A 23,275-nucleotide genomic window follows, 5' to 3' on the forward strand; every position below is an offset into this window, starting at 1 on the left:
AAGGGGAGAGCCCACAGGACAAATATTGTCATGGTAATCGCCGTTTGGTCCTGTACCTTGTAAGAGTTGACTGACCACATCAAAGGTGGATGGTGTTGCACCATATACATTAATGTAAGTATAAGATTTCAGTAGTATCACATGTCTTACAAACTATTTACTACAGTCTGTGACTACGAATCAATAACATTTTTTTTTCAAAGTATACCGCAAAAACATAAACCATAATATTATCATAATTTAGTCACATCGAGTTGTGAGTTCTTATTATTAAAATTACAACGATGAGCGCGAGTACCTATAAAACACAGGATTGTGCGAAACAATGGGAAGTTTTATTGCTTCTACTGTCTTCAGAAGAGAAAAACATCGACAGAACAACCGAAAATGAAATCGATACTATGAACTATTTTTATAACAATGAGGGTGTTAAGTAAGTATTGTTACCTGAATATACATGTAATTCACGTGCAATAGTTATTAGTTCTAAATAACGTGTCACTTACTAAACATAAAATGTAAAGTCAATTTGTTGTTAGTATCAACCATACAGTAGCATAGTGTTTATAAAAATTGAGAAAACTTCTTCTATAATATTTAACTATAGTAAGCGGTTAACGCTTCATTATTTTCTATAATGTTTAAGATATTTCAGAAAAATAATGTTGCAATGGTTACATGAAATGAATTTATCATATGCTAGGAAGACATCTGAAAGTGATACTGCACTAAAATGTAACCAAGTTTCTTTTTTATGGAGACAGCAAGGAAATGATAAGTATCATGCTAACTTAGTAGATGATAGCTACCAATGCTATTCCAAGAGTGTGATATATGCTAATCAGAATGATACAGAATATGCCTTAGCTCTTGCAAACAGATCTGCTGCTTTGCTTAGACTGAAACGATTCAAGGTAAGGAAATACAAAAAAACATTTTATTGAAAATAATACATATAAACTATTGCTTTCCAGTGTGTTTAATGATCTGTTTAAACTTAACGTTCAGATTTTAAATTACATTTATTGTGTAGGAATGTCTTGCCGATATAGATCTTTCCATTGCAAGTGGTTACAAGAGGGAGATGTTACATAAGTTGCTCTTACGAAAGGCTGACTGCTACATCGAGCTGAACCAGACTAAGAATTCCCGAGAATCTATTTTATGTGCCTCAAAACACGCATCTTCTCTTAATCTGTCAGCATCACAAATGGGTATGTCAGATTTATAAATAACTTAAGTAAAAGTAATGTATCTATGCATAAACCAAACTGTAATCTCTATGCAAAAAAATTGTTCTTAAAAGCAACACTATATAAAGAAATACAATCCTCTTAACCTAATTTTATGTAAACAAAGCCATTGTTCATTTAAATAAACTTTATTATATATATATAACTTTATTCATATAGGTAAGCTAGTACACTTATGTCACAAAAGCAGTTAAACAATTCTTTTTAAACATATAAAAGAACCTCTCCAATTGTTAAAAAAAACATATTTCTAGTGACTGTATTTATTTTACAGCTGAGTTTGAACGGCATGTACGACTATTGGAAAGAAAAATACATACTGGAGAAGATACACATTCACTTGATGAATGTAATGTCGTACTACCTGAATGTCTTAATGGTGTCAACCCACAATTCAATGCAGCATCAATGTCAATTGAACTAAAGTATGTCTCTGTTTTCTATCCAATATAAAAGGTTGGACATTTGGAATAGTATATTTCATTACAAGTGCGGAAAGCCTGTCATTTCAAAGAGTTCCAGCAAATGGTCCGAAAAAGATTGACAGTTGGAACAAATTGAAATGACGGTTCCTCACGTGTACTGAACAACTATTTTTAATACAGTTGCAAAAAAATTAAGCAATTTAATAAAACTATTTGATTTTTTCTCTTATCTCCACGCAATAAATTCGTTGTATGTAGATGTAACGACTCTTAGACTTAATAAAATGTTCTCCGAAGCATTTTGTGCAATTATACTGTGTTCGGGTGGTGTTAATTCAAATAAATTATCGTCGAAATTACTTATTTTGTGCAACAAACAACTAAACTAGCAAGAAAATTTTTGGAAAGTGGCGCCAACCGTAAAAGAATATAAGCAGATATATATATTTTTTTCTTCACCCATTCTAGGTAGGCAAAGGGAACTATGCCCATACAGCAAAGTCTTCAGTAGAACTTTTTTATCTCATTAAATCTGATATTGAAATAAATAAGTTTTAATTAGTTTAATTAGCTTCTTTTTAGAAATATTTATTTATTAGAAAACTTTTAATGGTTGGTTTTTCTTTTTAATAGACATTGTTGTGACAGTTGGGAAAGAGAACGCACGAGTGGGGAAAAGGTAAAGAAAATGCACGAGTGTGTCCCACATTCCAAACGCTATATGTCACTATTTGTCACTTTTTGAGCAACTGTATTAAAAAATTACATAAATCATTGTCATTGGTATAACACACGGGGTTCTATATTAGATAACATGTTGTGTTATGGAAATAATTTAATGTCCACGGTTTTGTGAGCATTTTATGATAATAACACATTAGATAGATAAAATTTTAATTAAAATAAAATAAAATACTTAATCCATTCTGTAATATATTTATTTTGTTATTATTTAGGAACAACGACACAGTAGGACGTCATGTGATCGCGAAGGAAGCTTTAAAGCGAGGTGATGTTTTATTCTCAGAAAAACCTTACGCATGGGTCACGCTTCCTTCTGACGATCCAGTATGTGAGATGTGTTGCCAACCAGATATTAATCCATTACCGTAAGTCATTTGTACGAAAAATGTTATTACTACTTCTTCGAAGAAACTTTATGGTAGATAAATTTATAAAATATATACTTAGCCGTCAATGGCGGTTTAATTGAATTTTTTTTATATATATTTTTTAAAGCAAATAAAGTAGTTTTATGAGGTTCGAGATAGTATTTGGTCTTTCAGCGCCGTTATATAGAGTTTACTTTCTATTACTTGTATTAAAAATAAAGCAATATGTTTTATTCCCAGTTTTCAATTCTTAAAGTTAAGTTAAATCAAAACTCATAACTAATACAAAGAATAAACTAAAAACAAAACAACAAAACGTCCTGCGGTCATCACGTAAAAGAAATTAGTCTCAAATTATACGCCATTGCTCTGAGACGTCTTTCAAATTACCTTCCTATCCGCATTAAAACTATGCAACCTTTTACTTCTGCTTCAAGAGTGTGTTCTTGCACCTCAGATATGAATGAAGAGTTGCTTGATAAGATTGATGCAGAAAAAATATGACCATGGGCCTAAATTTAGAAACAATAAAACTGACTCAAACGTGACGCTCATATAGTTTAACTATACTCAATTCTTTTCAATCCTAAAATTCTTGAAATTCCCTACTATCTTGACCTGAATTCAAATTGTCAGATCCTTATAACTATATGTTTCGCTCCTCTACTAGATGCTTTTTGGAAATTCCATAGCTCTGCTCATCCTTTTTAGGAAACTCGTTTAGGATTTCCGCCATTAAGTTGTGGAATACGCTCCCCTATTCCATGCGATTGGCAACCTCCTTAAACTCTTTTAAAAGTCTTCTACATAAACACTTGTTCACCATATCACATCTTGCTCAATCGTGACTTTTGATATTCATTTAGTTCTTATTATTTTCTATTGCAATGTGATTCATGACTGATATTAACTTATTTTATTATTGTTTGAGTTTAAGTTTAGTTTTCTTTTTTGTATTACTTTAGATAAAGTTTGGTAAGTATTTTCCTTACTAGGGTTGCCTGAAAGAGATCGCTTGTTAGCGTTAAATCCGCCTGTTGTATCCTTAATCATTTCTGTTACTTATTTTCTTTTAAATTAACAAATATTATAGTAATAAATAATAAAAAAACAAGGTCTATCTAAAAATTTACATTGTTTAATTTACGTTATACTATTTATGAGTGTGAAGTATTTGAAATTTGTTTAATGGTGATAGTAATTGGTGTTTAAAAATATTAATATGTATTTTTTAGATGCAGTAGTTGTTCACGGAGCGTTTACTGTAGTGAGGCTTGTAGGAGTACAGCGTTCACCATGTTTCATAAGTGGGAGTGTGTCGGAGCTCAGAGTGACCTCTTCCCTACTATCGGCATCGCACACTTGGCTTTACGGTATGGCATATTTTGATCAATGTTATTTTTTTGTTGTCGATGTCGGAGCAGTGATTTCTTGTCTCATGTTAATTCGTTAGAATTTTTGTTTGTGTTACATCTAACAGACATCTTCTCTTTTTGAAGTAAGAAGGAGTTTTCAGGATCGAACAGGACAAAGGAATAGATGTGATGGACAACATGTTATAGTCAAAGTCAAAAATCATTTATTCATATAGGTAACACAATGTACACTTATGAACGTCAAAAAAGAAATATACATTAAATGCTTCTAATTTTACATTTACTGCCAGTTCTCAAATAAAGGGCGTAGAACGGAGGAGAAAAGCTGGCAATAAACTCTCCGCCCCTCTTGTTAATCGCCAAGTTCTCTTTGTATTACACAACGTTTGTAAGGAGCTGCAACCATCACACCATGTTCCACATGACATCAGTGTGGTGATATAGGGAACAACACGCAAATACATAGTCAAAAATAACTAACATCACCGCATACACGAATTCAAGTACGGCCAGTCACAAAGTAGCACCTGTTCACGAGTATGACGCATGGCCAGCCATCGGGCCCCCTCGCCATATTTTAGGGAGGCAGAGACAACCCGACGCATGGACGCCGCCACAAGCAATGACATTTAAGCGAGCATGACATGAGCCCATATCTTAGAAATGTGAACTTGGCTACATAAGAAAATAATAATAATTCTAATTATACCGAAATAATTTATTACCACATGGATCACAGTTTGTTCCCACTTTACATTAAAACAGTAGTGGCTGTTGACGATCGCCCCAGAGTCTGAAAATGCAGCTGAGAGATTCAGTCGTGTTACCTCTTTATACTGGAGCAATTTTATCTAAGCACTAGCTAGGGTCGTTTAAATATTAATTTATATTATAATACGCCTTAGCAAGCAGTTTTACTTTAATGTACGATTTAAATTTATTTATTGACAACACTTGTATCTCAGTAGGGATTTTGTTGAAAAAACGTATACAATTAACTTGGAAAGAATTACTCGTTTTATGCAGCCTTGTGGTTGGTGCGCTAATTTTGTCTTTATTACGAGTACTGTAATTATGGAAGCTACTATTATTTTTAAAGCTACATTTTTACGCATATGTCAAAATATGTAATTCCTTAAAACTTCCTTCGGACTGACTCCCGAGGGGACAACCCACAGATCGCTCTTATAGGCCGCTTTTGCACTACAAATATCAACAAATATAACTGCATTACCCCACAAAATAACACCGTATGATATCATGCTATGAAAATAGCTGAAATAAACGAGCTTTGCTGTATAGATCTGTATGATCGCGTATCTTTTTCACTGCGAACGCTGCAGAACTTGTATGTGTATCACGCCCTGACGAATAGGTAACCAGCCTAGACGCTTACGACCGCTCTCTGTGGTCGTACTTTTCTAGACCGATTATAAAAGGGTTACAGAAATTTTGTAGACAATACAGTTTATCAAGCAATTCCTCATTTAATCAGAATTGCAAGAATCAGCGCATTATACTCATAACAGGCGAGGTTGAGATGTGTTTTTGTGCATACAAAAATATGACTTTATAAATATTTTTTCCCATTACAGGGTGCTGTTGATAAGTCAGTACCACGGTCTACCAACACCAATGAGTTTGGCAAAGCCCACAGCGTATGAACTTTTCAAGAGCTACAGTCAAGTTGACAAAATTGACATATACAGGGCTGAAACACCAGACTTCTACAGGATGTTCAATTTGGTTACAAACTTCGATAAGATGAACAATACCGATTATATACAGTATGCTGTGGTATGTATTTACTGTATTTTCGAATCATGAATTTTCTTGATTGTCATGATATAGTAGTTTTAGAGGTTATGCTGAAATTTCTTTTGAAATTACGTTTTTTTTTTAATTTTAGACCGCAACAATGTTAATTTTATACTTGGAGAGGTTTACGTCATTCTTTGAGACGTTTGAATCAGGTCCATTGAATGATAGGGAGAGGAAAATGTTCGCGGCCGGTTTTATGTTACGATGTATGGGCCAACTTGTATGCAATGGACACGCGGCGTTAAGCCTTTCTACTTACGATGACGGAACTGGTATTGTATACAAAAAGTCTTAGAAATATTTATATAATATTTTTTCTACACTATAAGTTACATTCTTATTCACACCACAATTAATAAATTAATTATAATAATATAACAGATCCGACAAAAAAAATTTTTTTTTCCAGTAATGAAAACCTATTTAAATTTATTTTTTGCTTAACATTGCGATTTGGTACCGAATATATCAAGCTCTCTAGACAAAATCTTCCCTAGAAAGGGTAGTCCCTTCGATGTCGTTATAGCAGATTTTGACTGTAGTAAACTGATAACAAGTTGTTAATATTGTATATAATAATGGCCGATTTTCTATAAACACACAAATTGCACAGTTGTCTATGAAATATAGTTGATAACGTCTAGAAAAGTAGTCCAATGCACAGCCAGATATTGAACGTTTGAACTTAGCGATTTCAAGCTCAAACCTGGTTAATAAACAGTTGCGCTACAACCCCCCAGGGCATGGCCCTCTTTCTGTATGTTTGTCTGTCGTGATCATGTAATTTTTCTTAATCGGCAAGTAGATGATCAGCATCTCCCAATTTGATTTTTGGCCTTAATGCGGCCCTACTATGTGTCATTCACCATACGAGCAACTGTTAAATGTGACCTCAGGTATGAGTGGTGCACCGAGCCAAGGCCAACACTTCTTTCGATTCAACTGAATTCAATCATTCCTCCTTTACTGTGCTTAAGTATTCTGCTTTGGATATCCTTACCTGTAGACATCAGACAAGCTCAGTTTTTAAATTTATTTAAGAATCTTCTTTTTGAACATTTCCTTCCTTTACTTTTAGCTTTTTATTAATATTCCTTTTAGATATTACTAGTCTTTGAATATCTCTAGTGAATATTTTATCCATACTAGGGTTTGCTTAAAAGAAATCGCTTGAAAGCAGCCTAATAACTTATGTAATTATATAATATTTAACGTAACGTAAACAAATAATCACTGTGCGATCTTACTGTAAAATATAGTGCGCAAAGGTCTTTCTTCTTTTATTTAAACCTCCAAAAAAGATTTCTATGTTCTTCTGTTCTATAAAAACACGTTTTTCTAGGACGTACAGTTACAGAAAGAGAGGTGCGCCGTGCGACTGCAATATATCCTTCAGCTGCAATGATGAACCATTCTTGCGACCCCAACATTATTAATACGTGAGTAGCAATTATTTTTTAATATATTGCGTGTTATTTATTATGATCTATTTTAAGAGAAATAATTTTTGAAGTACCAGTAGTTTTTACTTTATAATATTAAATCAACAACGTTTAGGCACTTTTTGTCGCGTACCACATTCGCGTACATTGAGGAACCAGCTACGAGATTCTTCCCAGCGCACTTGTGAGCATTTAGACAGTGTCAGTGTATAAAAAAAAATGTAAAGTCGTTTAAATAGTGATTATTATTTCTTAAATTAGTTCTGGGATATCATATTTAGTTTATTAAAAAAAAATTCAAAGTACGGAGCTTTTTTGGTGCTTAGAAAATTCAATGCCTATTAGTCCTAAGAATTGTAATTACAAAAATAAATTATGTAGAAGACATAGTCAGAACTTATGAGAAATAATTAGATAAGTTCCACAACAGGCGAGTCGCTTGCACATTTGCCTTTTATTCTATAAAATATACTACGATTACAGTTTCTACAAGAATCGATTAATAATCCGTTGTGCGCGAGAACTATCGGCCGGTGCGGAAGTGTTTAACTGCTATGGGCCGCATCGCGCACGTGAACCAACGGCTCAAAGACGCGCCCACTTACGGGCGCAGTACATGTTCCAATGTATGTGCAGCGCCTGCGCGGATGTCGAGCAACAACAGTTTGCTGTATGTATTTTATTCCTGTATACTCAGTAATCTGTATCTCTTAAAGTACATATTTACAATTAATTTTCATATAGATCACACTCTTAGCTTTTTCTGCCTCATTATCAAACATAAAATTCGTATATTGTTTACTGAATTCTTAAAAGTCTATATAATTGTTATATGGGTCGTATATTTTAAAGAGAAGTAGGTGACCAGTACCAGAGATATTTTTTTTAATCTAGGGCTGAAATTCCTAAAATGCATTGAGACAAATTAAAAAAAAATGTTATAAATAAATTTGCGTCCCATCAGTCATGACATACGCAAATCTTATTTCGCACTACTAAAGGTGACAATTGAAAATTTTCGAGTATACTTTGTATTCACTTATGTACTCGACTCCATTTGTTCCGCTTACGGTGGGTACGATCAGCTACGCCTCACAAGAGAGCTGTATGAGTGTAACTATTTAGGATTCTTATGAATCTGGATCTGCGGCTACAAGCAAGAAACTGAGGTGGAGGTCACAACTTTTGGATGAAGACACACCAACATAGCGAGGAGCCGCCCACGCGAGGGCATTCGTTATTAATAAGGTTACATCGAGGTAGACCTATTTGTTTGGCTGAGTTCACAATAGTTGCTAGTTTTATTATTATTCATAACATGTTGGTATACAATTCGTTTCTTTATACAGGATTAACATGGTTCAAATATTGCGTAGCTATCACATTAGTAATAACTTTGTGGGAAAAACCATTCTTTTTATTCGAAATATTCTAGATGTTATTCGCTGCATATGCATGCCAATCATGCAAAGGGCCAGTGTTGTGGCAAGGCAAGAAAGCGCATTGTCAACACTGCAATGCGGACTTCTTTCCGGAAAAGGCGCTAGCTATACTGGACAGGGCTGAAGAACTGGCTTTTCAAGGTCTCTTTTATTTACTGCTATATTTGATATTATTAGCGCCCTTTATCTGACCTGTATGTATGCAATATTGTTGATTAATATTTGGGGATTATAAATTAGGTATGCTCTCAGTAATTTGAGAGTGGCAATAATGGCATTGAGAGTGTCCATGGGCGGCGGTATCAATTATCAGGTGAGCCTCCAGCCCGTTTGCCCACTGTTCTATAAAAAAAAAGTTTGAGATATGCATCCACGCGTTATTTCTGGTAGACACTTGTAATGTAGTTTAATAATATTCATGTTTATTTATGTTATTATGAATTTGATATTTATGTAAGTTTAAGTAGATCACTCTCAATAACACAATGTTTCATACTCAAATAGCCTATTGTATATATTTTAAAAGTTCCCATATATTTATTACATTAATAATAGCAATTCAAGCGAAATCGCCGCAAGAGGGGTGTGAACTAATGCAATCTTCGTATCGCTTAAAGCAACAAGTGTGGTACAGACATCATGCCTCATTACGCGCCGCAGCTGATAGATTGGCTAAATCTTATGCAGATGCCGGTAAGGTTTTTAATTTGTAATAAAATATTGTTAAAATATTCAAAGACATTAAATTGGCCTGGACTGTAGAAAACATTTATTTGTAACTGCAACTTTTCTTAATATCAAATCAAACGAAAAATAGATTTTTTATTTAGAGTGTTGGCCTGGCTTTAGCGTGCGACTTTCCCAGAGGTTGTTTATGACCCCTGCTCTGCAGCAAGGGATTTATATATTTTTTAATAATATTCACCAAGCATATGCAAAAAGGTTATATAATCGATTGATCTCAACTATTTCATAAACATTATCACGCTCTCGGAATTTGGCAAACTGCGCTATTATTTTTATTTAAAAATATCCCTTGTTTCATATGTTGACACTTTTTATTTAGATTTTTCCTTTTGTGATGTTTTTCCTGTATTTTATATGTGAATTTTCTACACAGTTACAGTTGCAGTTGTAATAATAATTTATATTTTTTCTTGCATGTTTTTTCTTAAACTTAACATGATTATATAATAAAGATTAATGCATAGCATATAAATATCACGCTTTGTATTTAAGGGGAATTTAGCAAGAGCGTGGAACTGATAAAGCAAAACATACAAAGTCTCGAATATCAGTATGGTTCATTTAGTGTTGAGGTGAGTTTATAAATAATATTATCAGTTTTGATTATAAAATACAATTAATTCACACCAAGGGTGATCTATTTTCTATATATAAACTTCCATATATCACATGCAACATCCCTGGCACCAGGATCTCAGATCTGAAATCTCGTAGAGAACGAATACTGGAGTAGAAACGAGAACTTGGTTCGAGAAATCTCACGACAAATGCCCAGAAGACTGCGAATTGTACCTCGCCTGTCTACCTTATGCCTACAGCGAATCGTATCTTATTTCACAAAACTGTACACTGTCATAAAATGGGTGTTGGGCAGAAGCGCCACTGTCGTATTTACAATATAAAAATACTTAAAAAAAATTGTCTACCAAAATTCTATTGTATATATTTTCGGTTTTTAGGTGGCGCACGAGTTACGAAAACTGTCAGATGTGATGTTGGAACGAATACTAAATGCACCACGGAACTCGGCTTATAGGTACAAAACTTTGTTATCATATAAGGAGGAGCAAAATAATAAGTCAATTTATGAATTTCTAAAACTTAGCACTTTAATTTACAATTTTTGCATCCAGTCATACTTTGGTATAATTCTCGTCTCTGATCCTATCCGCTGATTCAAAATAAGCAAAGAAACAGTAATTCGTAAAAGATAATAGATAAAACCCTGAAATAGGTTCTGAGTTAACTTATAATTTATCGTCATCTTTTGGTCGATTCGACAGTCAACACCTTTTGTCTTCAGTCACTGTGACCACGCACGCTGTAAAGCACGCGAAACGTCGATTAAAATTATGTAAATAATTATATGTAAGTTTTTAAAAATAATACATAGCTTCAATCCGTTTAGAAAGTGTTTTCTTAATGTGTAAAAGCTATGTTAACAAAAGACAACTTTTCTCGTCTCTTACAGGGAGTGGTGCTTGGAGACACACAAAATAGTTCGTAAAGCCATACAGTTGACTGAATTAAACTATGGGGGATGGGAACCATTGGTTCGGCGGTTGGTGATCCAAGAGCGAGTAGTTGGTGACCTTGTGCAAGACACAGCGGCTGGACTATCACAAACTGATAATATACATCACATCCTGCATTATAATCTTAAAATATAAACTTCTCTGTAGTATTGGAATTATGTATGGTTATCCTTTTAAACTCTTTTGTAATCAACTGTTTTTTTAACTAACCGTTTTTCCTGTTCCCATATTAACTATCAAGTGACAATCATTTTAGATACATTTAATTCATAATTTTCAGACTTGTACCATATTTTATGGTACGTAAGATAAAAGATGTACAAATAAATATATAATACATTAAAATTTATATGAATTATGTAATAAGCTAAAATTTAGGAAATAAAAAAACATAAGACACTAAATTTCTTTATTAAATAACTTTCTTATTATTACACAACGGATAGACGCTTATTAAAATACTAAAAATTTTTTTTGGGTTGTGATTTTTATTGAAAATGCCCATGGCTAAGGGAGTATTCAAGTATTACTTCACTCACGACAGTAGCTTGCCCCCCCCCCCCCCCCGTGAAACGCGCCGTAACGTTTCTATATCCAATAGTAAAACGTTACGTGACCACCCCCAGTAACTCTTTATACCTAAAACTTACCATTATGTGGTGTAAAGTAACTGGAAAGTCGAAAATAATATTATCAATAACGCGTAATTCAATCCCCGCCCCGCATCGTAACGTTTTACAAGAGGACCGCCCCCCCAAATTTGTTACGTAATACTTGAACGCTCCCTAAGTGAAAATAACAGGAGTATGAATGGAATAGGTTATAGGCGATTTTAAAGTATCTAACGTAAAGATATATTAGCAATACATAATTAAATTCACAATTATTACAACTTACGTATTTACAATTTCCACATACATCATAGATATACTATTGTTATTGGTTAAAATTATCTTTTATTTACAATGAAGGGCGATAACAGCTGTTACATTTGAAGCTCCTTACATTGTACTTGAGATGTCAAAATTCAAATTACAATTTGTCTGCTCTAACTTTCTATGTATATAATTTCATCAGGGCTTAAGTTACACAGAAGCTACTCAAACATGGGACAGTAACAATTCTCTTTTGATTAACAAACCACCATTTTCAGAAGTGAGACTAGTACAAGTTTCATAGAAATAACTCACACAGATATAAAAAATCCTTTAAATGTCCAGCTTAACAAGATTCTTGAATTTTAAGTTAGCTTTAAGCTTACTACATCAAGTCTATGATATTTGTATTAATCTAAAATAGCTTTTGTGTAAAAAATGATTAAATTCTTGCCAATGAATCATCTATGCAGATTCTTATGGATGCATTTATATAAAGCATCATAACACTATTCAGGAGTTTCAGACACAGATAACGATTTTTAAAAGTTCTGTCTCTGTGTATTAAATATGTACATTAACATTACCAAAACTTACTATAACTATATGATTATTTCGCTGTTTTTTGATCTATAACTGATTATTGCGGTAATAAGTATTATATTTAGTTCTATGCGTCATACTTTAAAAAAACATAATTTCCAATGATTTGATAAATACATTTTTGGTTTGTCAAAGGCCACATTGATTGTAAACGAACAGTTTTTAGTTTGAAATATCACTGAAATAACGATTTTTATACAATTGCAAGACAAACTAATATGTAATTTTAAGTGCATATCCTAATGTTTTTTTTTTTTGGGAGATCTTAAACATATCAAAAAAAAGTTGTTTTGATCCATTCAAATCTTCCGGCCCTAAAATGTTAAAACAACCAGGCAAATGGGAAATTTCATAAAACCACTTAGCCACAAAGGAAGTTTATTTAATTTAATAAAATACAACAAATTAGGTACAGTACTTCATTGGCACTTTCCACATTAATACTTATCACAGGTATAGGAAGATACAGTACAGCCTCCGTCCTATTGTCACTTATAAAAAATTGGTCTAAAAATCTAAAATGGCAGATATGTATTTAACCAAAGGCGTATTTTTGAGTTTCCTAAACGTAGTTAAGGAGTTATTTTTCGTCATAGAAGCGGACTAATCATGTAAATGCATTTATATTAAATGCTGGTAAAATACAAAATGATTAAAGGATAAAATTAACAATGTATGTTTTTTATAGAAATAAACATACAAAATTTAAAAAAAAACATTGGATATGCACCCTTGTGAGTTCTTTCAGCTTTTTGAGGCATTACTCGGTCCCCAATTCAATTGCTCTAACTTAAATATACTTTATGATTATTTGTGTACTAAACGCTTAGACACATTTTGATGGCATTACTCACCATCTTTTTCAGATGCATCACTTGACTCATAGTGAAGTGTGAAATCTTCTTCATCGCTTAACTCATACTGGAGTCTAAAGTATCCTTTATTTTCTTGTTGCTCAAATTTGGGTACGGTCTCCTCTTCTTCTTCTTCTTCTTCCTGCAAATTAAACAATATACATACAAAATGGGAAGCTAATTGGGTAAAATGCTAAAACTTAAATATTAATAGTTCTTATAAGACAAAGCAAATGCCTGTACAGCATACAACGCTACCTTGACCTTCCTCATTTCATTAAATATAGGGTAATTAACATATATATTTCCTATTATTTAAAATAAGTAAGTTGTAACCAAATTATTAAATTACTACTAAAGAAATACTACTTTTATTTATTTTTTGATTTAGAAAATAACACTTAATTATATATCAAGTTCATAGGATTACTAAAATCATAACTACTAGCAAGCTCTTGAAGATAAAAAGGTTTGTATTACTCTATTTCTAGATGCATCGAAAACTCTTCACAAGGTCTGCCTTTTTTCTTTAAAAGTTGGATTCATATATGATTATAGAATAAAATACTAAATGTTTAGTGTGAGATACAAAGATTCTTGGGGGTGTAAAAGGGCCTATACTTTATATGATATACCACAACGCCATAACAAGTATGATAATATTACAATAATGATTCTGATAATATTCCAATAATGTCTGCAATGTAAAATCCATTGTAATTACACAAAATTACATAAATTACTAAACTAAACCTTTTGAGTTAGTAAAACTAGTGGTGTAGTAGATATAAGTACGAGTGCAGTATTACAGACAAAATCACAGTTCAGATCAGATCACACACCAACACATTTTAGAACACTAAGACTGTTAATGAACATTATCTTAGTGTAAGCTATGTACTGTATTGTAGTAAATTTGCTCAGCATAATATTAGTAGAAGTAGTTACTCTTTTGTGGTAAAGTCCACAAGTAGTACGAAAGTTTTTTTTTTCATATTATAAATAAAAATAACTTAGAACTGACAGACAGGTGCAATGACGGGAATAATAGTTCGAAAACCAATTGTATTTAGCAATCCAAAAGAACTTACATCAAATCCAAAGCAAGTATCTAAGTCTTTTTCTGCTTTCAAATTTTGTTCGATTGTCTTTCTTAGTTGTGCTTTGTAGAATAAATCTTGGGTTCCTTCTGAATTATCATCGGCGTTTGCTGGATCACTTTCTTCTGCAAAACCATACCATTTTTTTACATTATGTTGTGAGCCTTATAAATGAAATAACAACAGTCTAATGGGTTTCAATGTGTATTACCATAATTACTATTATGTATAACTTTTAGCATTATGAAATATTCCAATATATATCTTTAATTATTGATCAATATAGTAACTTAATAATATAGTACCTCGTCTCTCCATGTCAGAGTAATGTGGTGTGATGAGGCACACTTGTTGCTCAGATCCATCTTCCAATTGTATGACCTCTAAGACTACATACTCTTGATTTTCTTCACCAGTTATTTCCACATTTTCATCTTCTTTATTTTCATTGCTGGCCACTTCTATTTTAACAACTTCTTCTTCAAGCGGACTGGAATTCTCTTCGCATATTGTCTGGGAAATACAAATACTTTGTTAATTCAAAATTAAAACAAGTTTTAATATTTACTCATCTTTTCTCAGCATTTGCCACTCAATTCTGGCAAGTTATATTTTCCTTTATTGTCGCACACTGCATATAAGTTCGCAATTTAGTACTTTTCTGATATTTGCATTTCTGTTTCATTGGCCTACAGTTCATAAATTGGTTTTCCTTTAAGAAATGTACAATAATTTATTAAAAATTCGCGTAATTATTATTAGCATTCCATATAATCTTTTTATAAATCACCTTAATGAAGTGGCGCAATAAATATATTCGCCGAGCAATTAAACATTCGCAATGTCTAATTTAATACATTTGCATTATTGCTTAAAATAAATACAATTAAATTATTTTCCTATTCCGGGTTAATTTAACTGATACTCAAACTTATTATATTTTATATACAATTTTGTACCCATTAAAATACCGTCAAACTAAAATACATGGTGAATATTGGTAAAGATTTCGCATATGAATTAAATTTTACTTAGTAAATTCATTTAAAAAGATTACGCAGGCAAACATTTAAATAATTAAAAAAAAAATGCAAAGTAGTGATTAAAGTAACATTTTATAGAAAGTAATTTCCGCAAAGCAATAATCTGACATTGATAACATAAAAATCAGTTATTTTAAAAATAGTTTATAAGTTCACTAATTTTAACAGTAAAAACCACAAGGAACTCTGCCTGTTCCAACTGATCATAATTATATTCCTTTCAAAATTACTAACAATATTAATAATCATTTATTATAATATATTTGTTGGTATAATTACTTATTCTAATTTATACTATACTGGTGAAAACTTATGGTATTAATTGTAAGTGATCATATGTACAATTTGTTTAACATTCTTATTTAATTTTAACTTTCTTTAAATACTTTGCGCAAAGCAGTAAACCAATGTATTGTCTTACTTTTTCTGATTGTGGCCTAAGTTTCTTTTGTCTGCCAATCCTTAGGGCTAACGCCTGCTCAAGGTGATTAGAATCTGGATCGTGAATAGCCAAGTGACGAATGAGGTTCCCTGGAATTCATCACTACATTTAAAAAAGATAGTTTGCCATTATTAAGTTATTTTTTTGTAACCTAAGGCATCGTAAGGAGCATATGATGCAATGAAAAATGGACGGGCCAAGCATAGGTTGATCACATAGATATCCAAAACTATTATTCTTTCATGAATAACGTAAATTATAGCATAGAGAGTATGGTATAAAATATAATATTGAATTAAGATGCATAGCATAGCTGTATTATATATTACCCTTGTGTGCAAAGCTGCGGTTACACTCGTGGCAAACATGTGTTTTCTCTTTGGGTGGTTTTGGCGAATAGTCAGGGTTGTGGTACAAGTTTTGGTGACGACGAAGAAGCTGCTTCTGCCTGCAATGTTTCATAATTTTGTAATAAAGCGACCATTTAATATTTAATAGTTACTAAACCCATTGAATCTATACTATTTTTTTTGTTTGTAATCACCAATACCAGGTACTGTTTGGCTCGAAATTTTTTTGTGTTGATTCTAACTGGCAAAGTTAAAATAAATAAATTCAAATGATATGAAACTCGCCACTTAAGTCTTGTTGCTATTAATTTCATATCTTCAAACTTAGAAATATGTCAGATCATGTTCAAAAAATTAACATAAAGGTTAACACAACGCCCGGCTCTGTTTTTTATAAATATCTTCAAAATTAATTAATTAATATAATAATTTATCACGGTATCTTTCGGTTATTTATTGGCTGTTTAGTAATTCCTTCATAAACTCTTTGTTGTGACAAGCTTAGTATAATTTTAAAAAAATTGTAAATGAAGCCCTTAGCTTATTGGAGTTTTAAATGGTATTTTGGAACCCACCTAAAGCATTGGTTACATTGATCGCAGACAAATGGTTTTTCGTCAGTATGTTTGAGCATGTGCGCCTTTAAGTGTCGAAGCGTTGTCGATGCGTAGGGACAAAGCTCGCATTTGTAGCATTTCTCGCCTTCATGGGTCTGTAACATTTAAATTCAATTGTTTTAATACAGATAAAAGTTATTGGAAAAACTAACCAAACATTAAAGATTTTATTTGCAAAAGAAAATAATTTTTTAAACACTGTAAATTTAAGACAAAATAACATGAATCAAATTCATTAATAACTTAAAAACTATGCTTTTGGCAATTTATCTATTTTAAAAAATTATTTATCTTATAAAGTTTTAACCTTTTTTTCCATAACGCTAGCAAGTCTCCTTCGTATAGCCTCTCTTCTATTTTATTTTAATTTCTCTGTAAAAAAATATGCTTTTTATTGCCATACACAAAAAAAATCTTACCTTATTATGAACTTTGCAAGAGTATCGGTCCGGAAAGGTTTTCCCACAACGCTTGCATTTAAGGGGCTTGTCCGATGTATGCAACTTCTGAATGTGAATACGCAAATCAGTTTTACGTCCACATTTCGCCGGGCAAAGCTCGCAAGCGTACACTGGCTTCTCTGACACTATAGAAATATTAAGAACTTATATAATAACATTTTTTTTGTTAGCCTAGAATTGTATTATTATTGTATTACTATTTGATAAAAAATTCTGAACATTTCTATTTTTTTTTGATAAACATTTATAAATATTAAAATGAAAATAACTTACATTCAATAATCACATTACATTACATAATGTACATAGGTAAATTAATTTACTAAGAAATCTTACCATTGTGGATAAGTTTGTGAGCTTTCAGTGAGTTGGATTGGGTGAAAGACATGTTACAAGAATCGCATTTGTATGGCTTCTCGCCGGTATGCGTGCGTAAGTGACGTTTTAATTTGAACGTATCCGGCGACGCGTATGTGCAATGCGGGCACTGAAATAATAAACAATACCTTAACGTCCTATCTCTATTGAGACTGGCCGTGTATGATACACAGGTGTCTGCGTAGGGACAACTGAAATATGCAATAACTTAGCCATATTTAGCTCGGACGGGATGTGTGTTTTTAATAAATAAATCAAATATAATAATAATATATAGATAGAAAAATAATCAAGTTTTAATAGATTCTTTACATTTCCTAGTTCCATATTAAATTCAATTTTGTTTATTCATATAGATCAGTCAAATTAACAGATAGCTTTAAAATGCATGGCTGTTAACCAACTTGCTTAAAAAATATATTATTAAAACATTGTACACATGTTATTAATATTTATTTATAATATATTAAATAACAGTTATCAATGTTACCTGATACGGTCTCTCTCCGGTGTGGCAGCGTATGTGTCTTCTCAGTTTGGACAGTTCTACCGAGGCATAGTCACATTGTGTGCAACGGTGAGGCTTCTCATGAGTGTGCTTATAGCGAACATGCCTTACAAGCTCACCTAAGAAATTATCATAATAAATTTTAATAATGGGGTCTTGCACTCAGGTGCCTGTATCTTTGATCTTCCTGAGTACTGTTTGTTTGAATAATAATTTAATTAATTTGCAATAAAACAAGTTATAAGAATATATATTTCATAGTTACTGACGCAGAGAAAACTATATTTCAGTAGCCTATAACTTTCCATTTAAATTACATTAATTTAGACCACATCTTATTGCATGAGCAATAAAGAATAAATATATTTACCTGAAGTAGTGAATGGTGTGCTGCAATATTTGCAAATATGTGGCTTGATACCATTGTGGGTGTTTGTATGATTATTCAGCGAAACCCGGGTCTTAAATGCCCGATCACAAACAGAACACTTAAATGGTCGGTCAACTGAGTGTGACTTCATATGCCTTAAGAGCAAATACCTAATAAATAATAATTTAATTAGTAATTATATTTATTATATATATGCAGTAAAAAACACAATGCATACAAGATACAAGAAAAACATCATATCTATATTCATCTCTGTTTAAGTTAAAACACTGTAAAGAGATTAGTATGTATGACTGTTGTAAAGTAAGATACAGGTGTGTAGAATTGTCATTTAAAATGTGTTCTAACATGTAAATGTAGTGAATGTTTGAATAATTATTTAAAACTCAGAAGTGGCATGTTCTTCTATGCAAGAAATTCAATGTATTATTTGTTACATTATCTTGGTTTTACTTCTTTCTAAAATATTCTAATTAAATGAGTAGGTAAAATGGGTGTGAAATGTGAAAAGTACCAAAATGTGAATTTATCCTCTATACTCAATAAAATAAATATAAGATAGTTACTTACTTTCTGTGACTTACATAATTACAATAATTGCAATTATAATTAGGCCGCGAAGTCTTTTGTTTACGTTTCGGCTAAAACAAAAATAATTAATTAAATTTGTGAGGCAACCCTTCAAATGTTGTTTCATATAAAATATAGGCCGTAGTAAAATAATGATACATTATATGTGCAAGACCTATTCATTATTAGTTAAAAACTGAATTTAATATAATTTATTAGATAAATAATAATTATTCCAAAACTTGTTTAACTCACCTTAGCCAAGGCATCTGATGGCTCATCAGCTTTTTCTGTTATTTCTTCTTCATCTTCAAATGTATAAACATCACCTTCATTCTCCTCCTAATATAAAACAAATATATAAAAATATCTTCTTAATCATTATATATTATATTCATTCAGCCACTCAGCATGTTTAATAAAACTACTTAAAGCAAGCAAGAAAAAATATGTTTGCATACAAAGTAAAACTACCAGTATGATACTGTCACTATATATATGTATAAATCATTGTATTAAACCAATTGACATTAGTGTTATTGTGAAGTTATTATTTGATATTGTTAAGATAAATCAATGTTAGAATTGCCTACTATTATTGTCAAACTTCACCATCATATAAACCATAGCTAGATAACTTATTAAGTAATTATGTAGAAATACTTCAAAACCAATATATTATATATAAAATTATACAGCAAGCTTATACTTTAAAAATACCTCATTAACCTTTATATTAATATTCATAACTTGCTTGTCATCTTGAACCACCAGCACATAACTGACTTCACCCATATCAGTCTCCGACGGCACTAATGTGACTGTTTGGTAATCTTCATTGACTATTATATGCTTTTGCTACATGTAACAATTAAACAAGTTTGTTCAAAAATAAAAATACAACAGTTTGTGTGACATGGCATATAAGGCATTTTTAGGGTGTTAAGGCATCACAAATTCAACTTATTCCTTTAAAAAGTCAGTCTTATTGGACACCTTTAACTAAACCATAACCCATCCCAACCCATCTGTTTCTTTTAGTAAACAGAAAAAGATGAAAGATAAATTTGAATAAGGGTGTAAGAACCTATTACTATTTCAAGTAATTATGATTTCAGTATAAAACTTACTTCAGAATCATTTGCATTAGCAATAGTCATGGTAAGATTTTCATTGTCCACAGAAGGCTGGTAATAGTATCTGCCTTCTTCATCCACAAAATAAGTTACACTTTGTTCTGGCTCCTTAATATCTTCTTTCACGGTGACTTAAAAAAAATAAACATAGGTACATGTTCATACATTGTATAGCTACCATACGCATTTTATCGTAATTTGCTTTATAGATAAGCTTGGAAGCAAGTATGTGTTTTATCGTAGATTGCTTTATAGATTGAATCAAGCAAGGTTTCCAACATTTTGTTGTAAAATATGTTACTGGTAGATACTAACCTCTAGGGGTAGAAGGTCCCTGAGTTGTTTGGTTTGTAGAAACCGTCATAGCCTGCTTGACACAGGCTTTGTTTTTAGAATTCCCTCCACGAAGAGGTGCCATGATGTAAACTGGTAAAAGCCACAAACTTTTAAATCTATTTATCGTCTTTATTTTAATCTTAAAATTTTATTTTTATGTCACATATCGAAAACACGTAAAAGAAAATGTGGCATCCTTGATGCCGCTGTATTACAGTCCCAACTGAAAACTAGCAGCATACTAGTTAGTCGTTACAATATACAGTCGGCCATCTTTAGTGATGTCAAAAATAATCGCGGGCATAATTAATGTATTTAAAGCAAATATTCACGCAACAAATACACAAAACTTATAACGCCGTTACATTTATAATCCAAAAACTAATTAAAATATAGGCGGCGCTGTAGTCGTCCCAAAGTAAAGTTACAAATGAAAATCTTGAAAACGTAATTGCACATGTTGAAATTAGGGCTACTGAAGCATTAATACCTTTTCGAAACCGAAAAACGTTTGAGCTAATCCGCCATGACTTTATTTATTTATATCAGAAAACTTAAATTATTACTGAATAGAAAAAAATAGAACTGCCATTTTCTTCTAAAATCAAACATCAAATTCAGACAGACGTATAAATCGTCGCCACTTGCACTGCAAGTTGTGACGCCGCGCCGTGACACGATATGGCGGACATGGGGTTAAGACGAGGATTTTCGACCAACGCGCCACAGCTTATTACATATTGACATGAATTTTCTTATATATAATATTTCTTTTTAAATAAATGTGTGTAAAATAATATTCAATTCCATCTTGAGTTAGTGTGCATTAATATGAGGCGGTTTAATGTCAGTTACCATTTGTTTTAATTCTTACATTAATATTTACAATCACATAAACATAAAAATTAGTTTGTAAGTATTAAGTACGTAGCGTAATGTACGCCACATTAGATTCGAGAAATTTGAAAGTGTCGCGTATTGTCAGGCGTCACGTAACCATTTTGACCCATATATATAAGTCAGTTGGCCGAAATTTTTAGTATAAAAAGTCACAATTTTGTTTCCCGCCTAAAACCGTTGTTTTTTTTTAATGATATGGATGGTATTTTGTATTTTGCCTTGACGTCCGATGATCAAACTAAGTGGCAGACATTAGACCGAACAACTCTTCTGAACACTCCCCGTGGTAAATGCGGTAGAAGATGCTGAGAGACCCAACATCTCTTCGCAACGCCAAGGGATCAAGCCGCACGGAAAGTAATTGATCGTCGACGATTCGAATCGCTCTTAGTTGAATACGGTCAAGTGGAAGGAGCTGTTCCTGGGGAGCTCCCGCACAGAGGTGAGAACAGTGGGGCCCATGTGGGGCCGGATTTGCGCTTTATAGAGTTGCAAGCGGTGGTAGAAAAAACAGGGTCTGTTATAGACCACAGCCTTGTGGGACGCGTGGACGTTAAGCATTGACGGGTTTAACATCGGAGCATCCTCAGTCAATGACGACCTTAATGCTCCGATTAGCGAGAAAGCTGGAAATCCAGTTCTCGGGGAGCCCATAGGCTGGAAGCTTCGAGAGCATTCTCATCTATTCTATTCTATTCTTCGAGAGCAGTGCTCTGTGCCACACCCCATAGAAGGCTTTCGCTATGTCCAAATTTACCGCCAGCGCCTCTCCCTTGTACTCAACTGCCTCTGCCCATCTATGTGTAAGGTATACAAGGAGGTCACCAGCTAAGCGACAAAGCCGTACAGAGAATCGCTAATCAGCTGGTGGCCCTCTAGATACCTCAAGAGCTGACTGTTAGTAATGGTTTCCATTATTTTGGAGAACAAGGAAGTAATAGCTATTGGGCGATAGTTGGACGGATCAGAGCGATCGCTTTTTTAGGTATCGGTTGTCCGCTTGGTATTATTTTTTAAGAAATAACATGATGCTATGACTTCATCTGCGTAGAGTATCATCAAGTTATTATTATTATTGCATGCTAAGGCTATAATATTTTCAGCAATGATTATACATGGGTATTGCGGTTATGAAATATTAACCTGTAGCAGTACTTACTGCATAAATAAATTAAGTACTTAAAGGCGTAATAATATTGTTTATCCGTACATTACATAAATTTCAATTTATTTTGATTTACTTGATAAGCTGTATTAGTGTTTTTTCGTGATAATACGTTGCACTAATGGACTTTTCTTTTGAAGTACATTCCATTAAAATTTCCTATACACTTACACACACATAAACATATACCACCTGTCAACCAACACCATATAGGCTATCATCCATAAGATATACACATTGGAGAATAACATTTTGGAAGACCCTCGTGGCTAAACTGTTTCGAAAATGGACGGGATGGTCAAATCAAGCACATGGAGTGCTGCTCCATGTGTAAACTGCAACCTTACATCAGCCGATTTTTTAATCAGCGTGGACACTTTATGCATTAATTTC

At 32.6% G+C, this 23,275-nt stretch overlaps 2 protein-coding genes across 4 annotated transcripts; one reads left to right on the forward strand and one right to left on the reverse strand.

Annotated features, from left to right (window-relative positions):
* Position 1: 1 nt before the first annotated feature.
* On the forward strand, positions 2-11,424 carry LOC123718454 (SET and MYND domain-containing protein 4-like). Of its 3 annotated transcripts, none has more exons than XM_045674952.1 (15): positions 2-114; positions 656-914; positions 1,034-1,214; positions 1,528-1,678; positions 2,635-2,787; positions 4,026-4,163; positions 5,762-5,963; positions 6,076-6,259; positions 7,330-7,426; positions 7,913-8,099; positions 8,865-9,012; positions 9,427-9,564; positions 10,111-10,190; positions 10,578-10,654; positions 11,090-11,423. In XM_045674952.1, exons 2-15 carry the CDS (start codon positions 663-665, stop codon positions 11,286-11,288), a joined length of 2,187 nt encoding a protein of 728 aa, XP_045530908.1. In that variant the 5' UTR covers positions 2-114; positions 656-662; the 3' UTR covers positions 11,289-11,423. The 3 variants fall into 3 exon arrangements, with proteins under 3 accessions (XP_045530908.1, XP_045530906.1, XP_045530907.1); XM_045674950.1 differs by lacking the exon at positions 2-114 and adding an exon at positions 167-433 and having other exon boundaries at positions 647-914; positions 11,090-11,424; XM_045674951.1 differs by lacking the exon at positions 2-114 and adding an exon at positions 168-433.
* Positions 11,425-11,831: 407 nt separating this feature from the next.
* LOC123718570 (transcriptional repressor CTCFL-like) lies at positions 11,832-21,467 on the reverse strand. The gene is made up of 16 exons (XM_045675195.1): positions 21,308-21,467; positions 20,797-20,907; positions 20,476-20,612; positions 20,075-20,203; positions 19,601-19,687; positions 19,346-19,416; positions 18,755-18,924; positions 18,367-18,503; positions 17,835-17,985; positions 17,457-17,623; positions 16,996-17,132; positions 16,400-16,518; positions 16,050-16,159; positions 14,891-15,098; positions 14,577-14,710; positions 11,832-13,627 (listed from the first exon to the last, which is right to left on the reverse strand). Exons 2-16 carry the CDS (start codon positions 20,897-20,899, stop codon positions 13,478-13,480), a joined length of 2,010 nt encoding a protein of 669 aa, XP_045531151.1. The 5' UTR covers positions 20,900-20,907; positions 21,308-21,467; the 3' UTR covers positions 11,832-13,477.
* Between the last annotated feature and the right edge of the window lie 1,808 nt (positions 21,468-23,275).

Source organism: Pieris brassicae, chromosome Z, assembly GCF_905147105.1.
Source record: "Pieris brassicae chromosome Z, ilPieBrab1.1, whole genome shotgun sequence".
NCBI lineage: Eukaryota > Metazoa > Arthropoda > Insecta > Lepidoptera > Pieridae > Pieris > Pieris brassicae.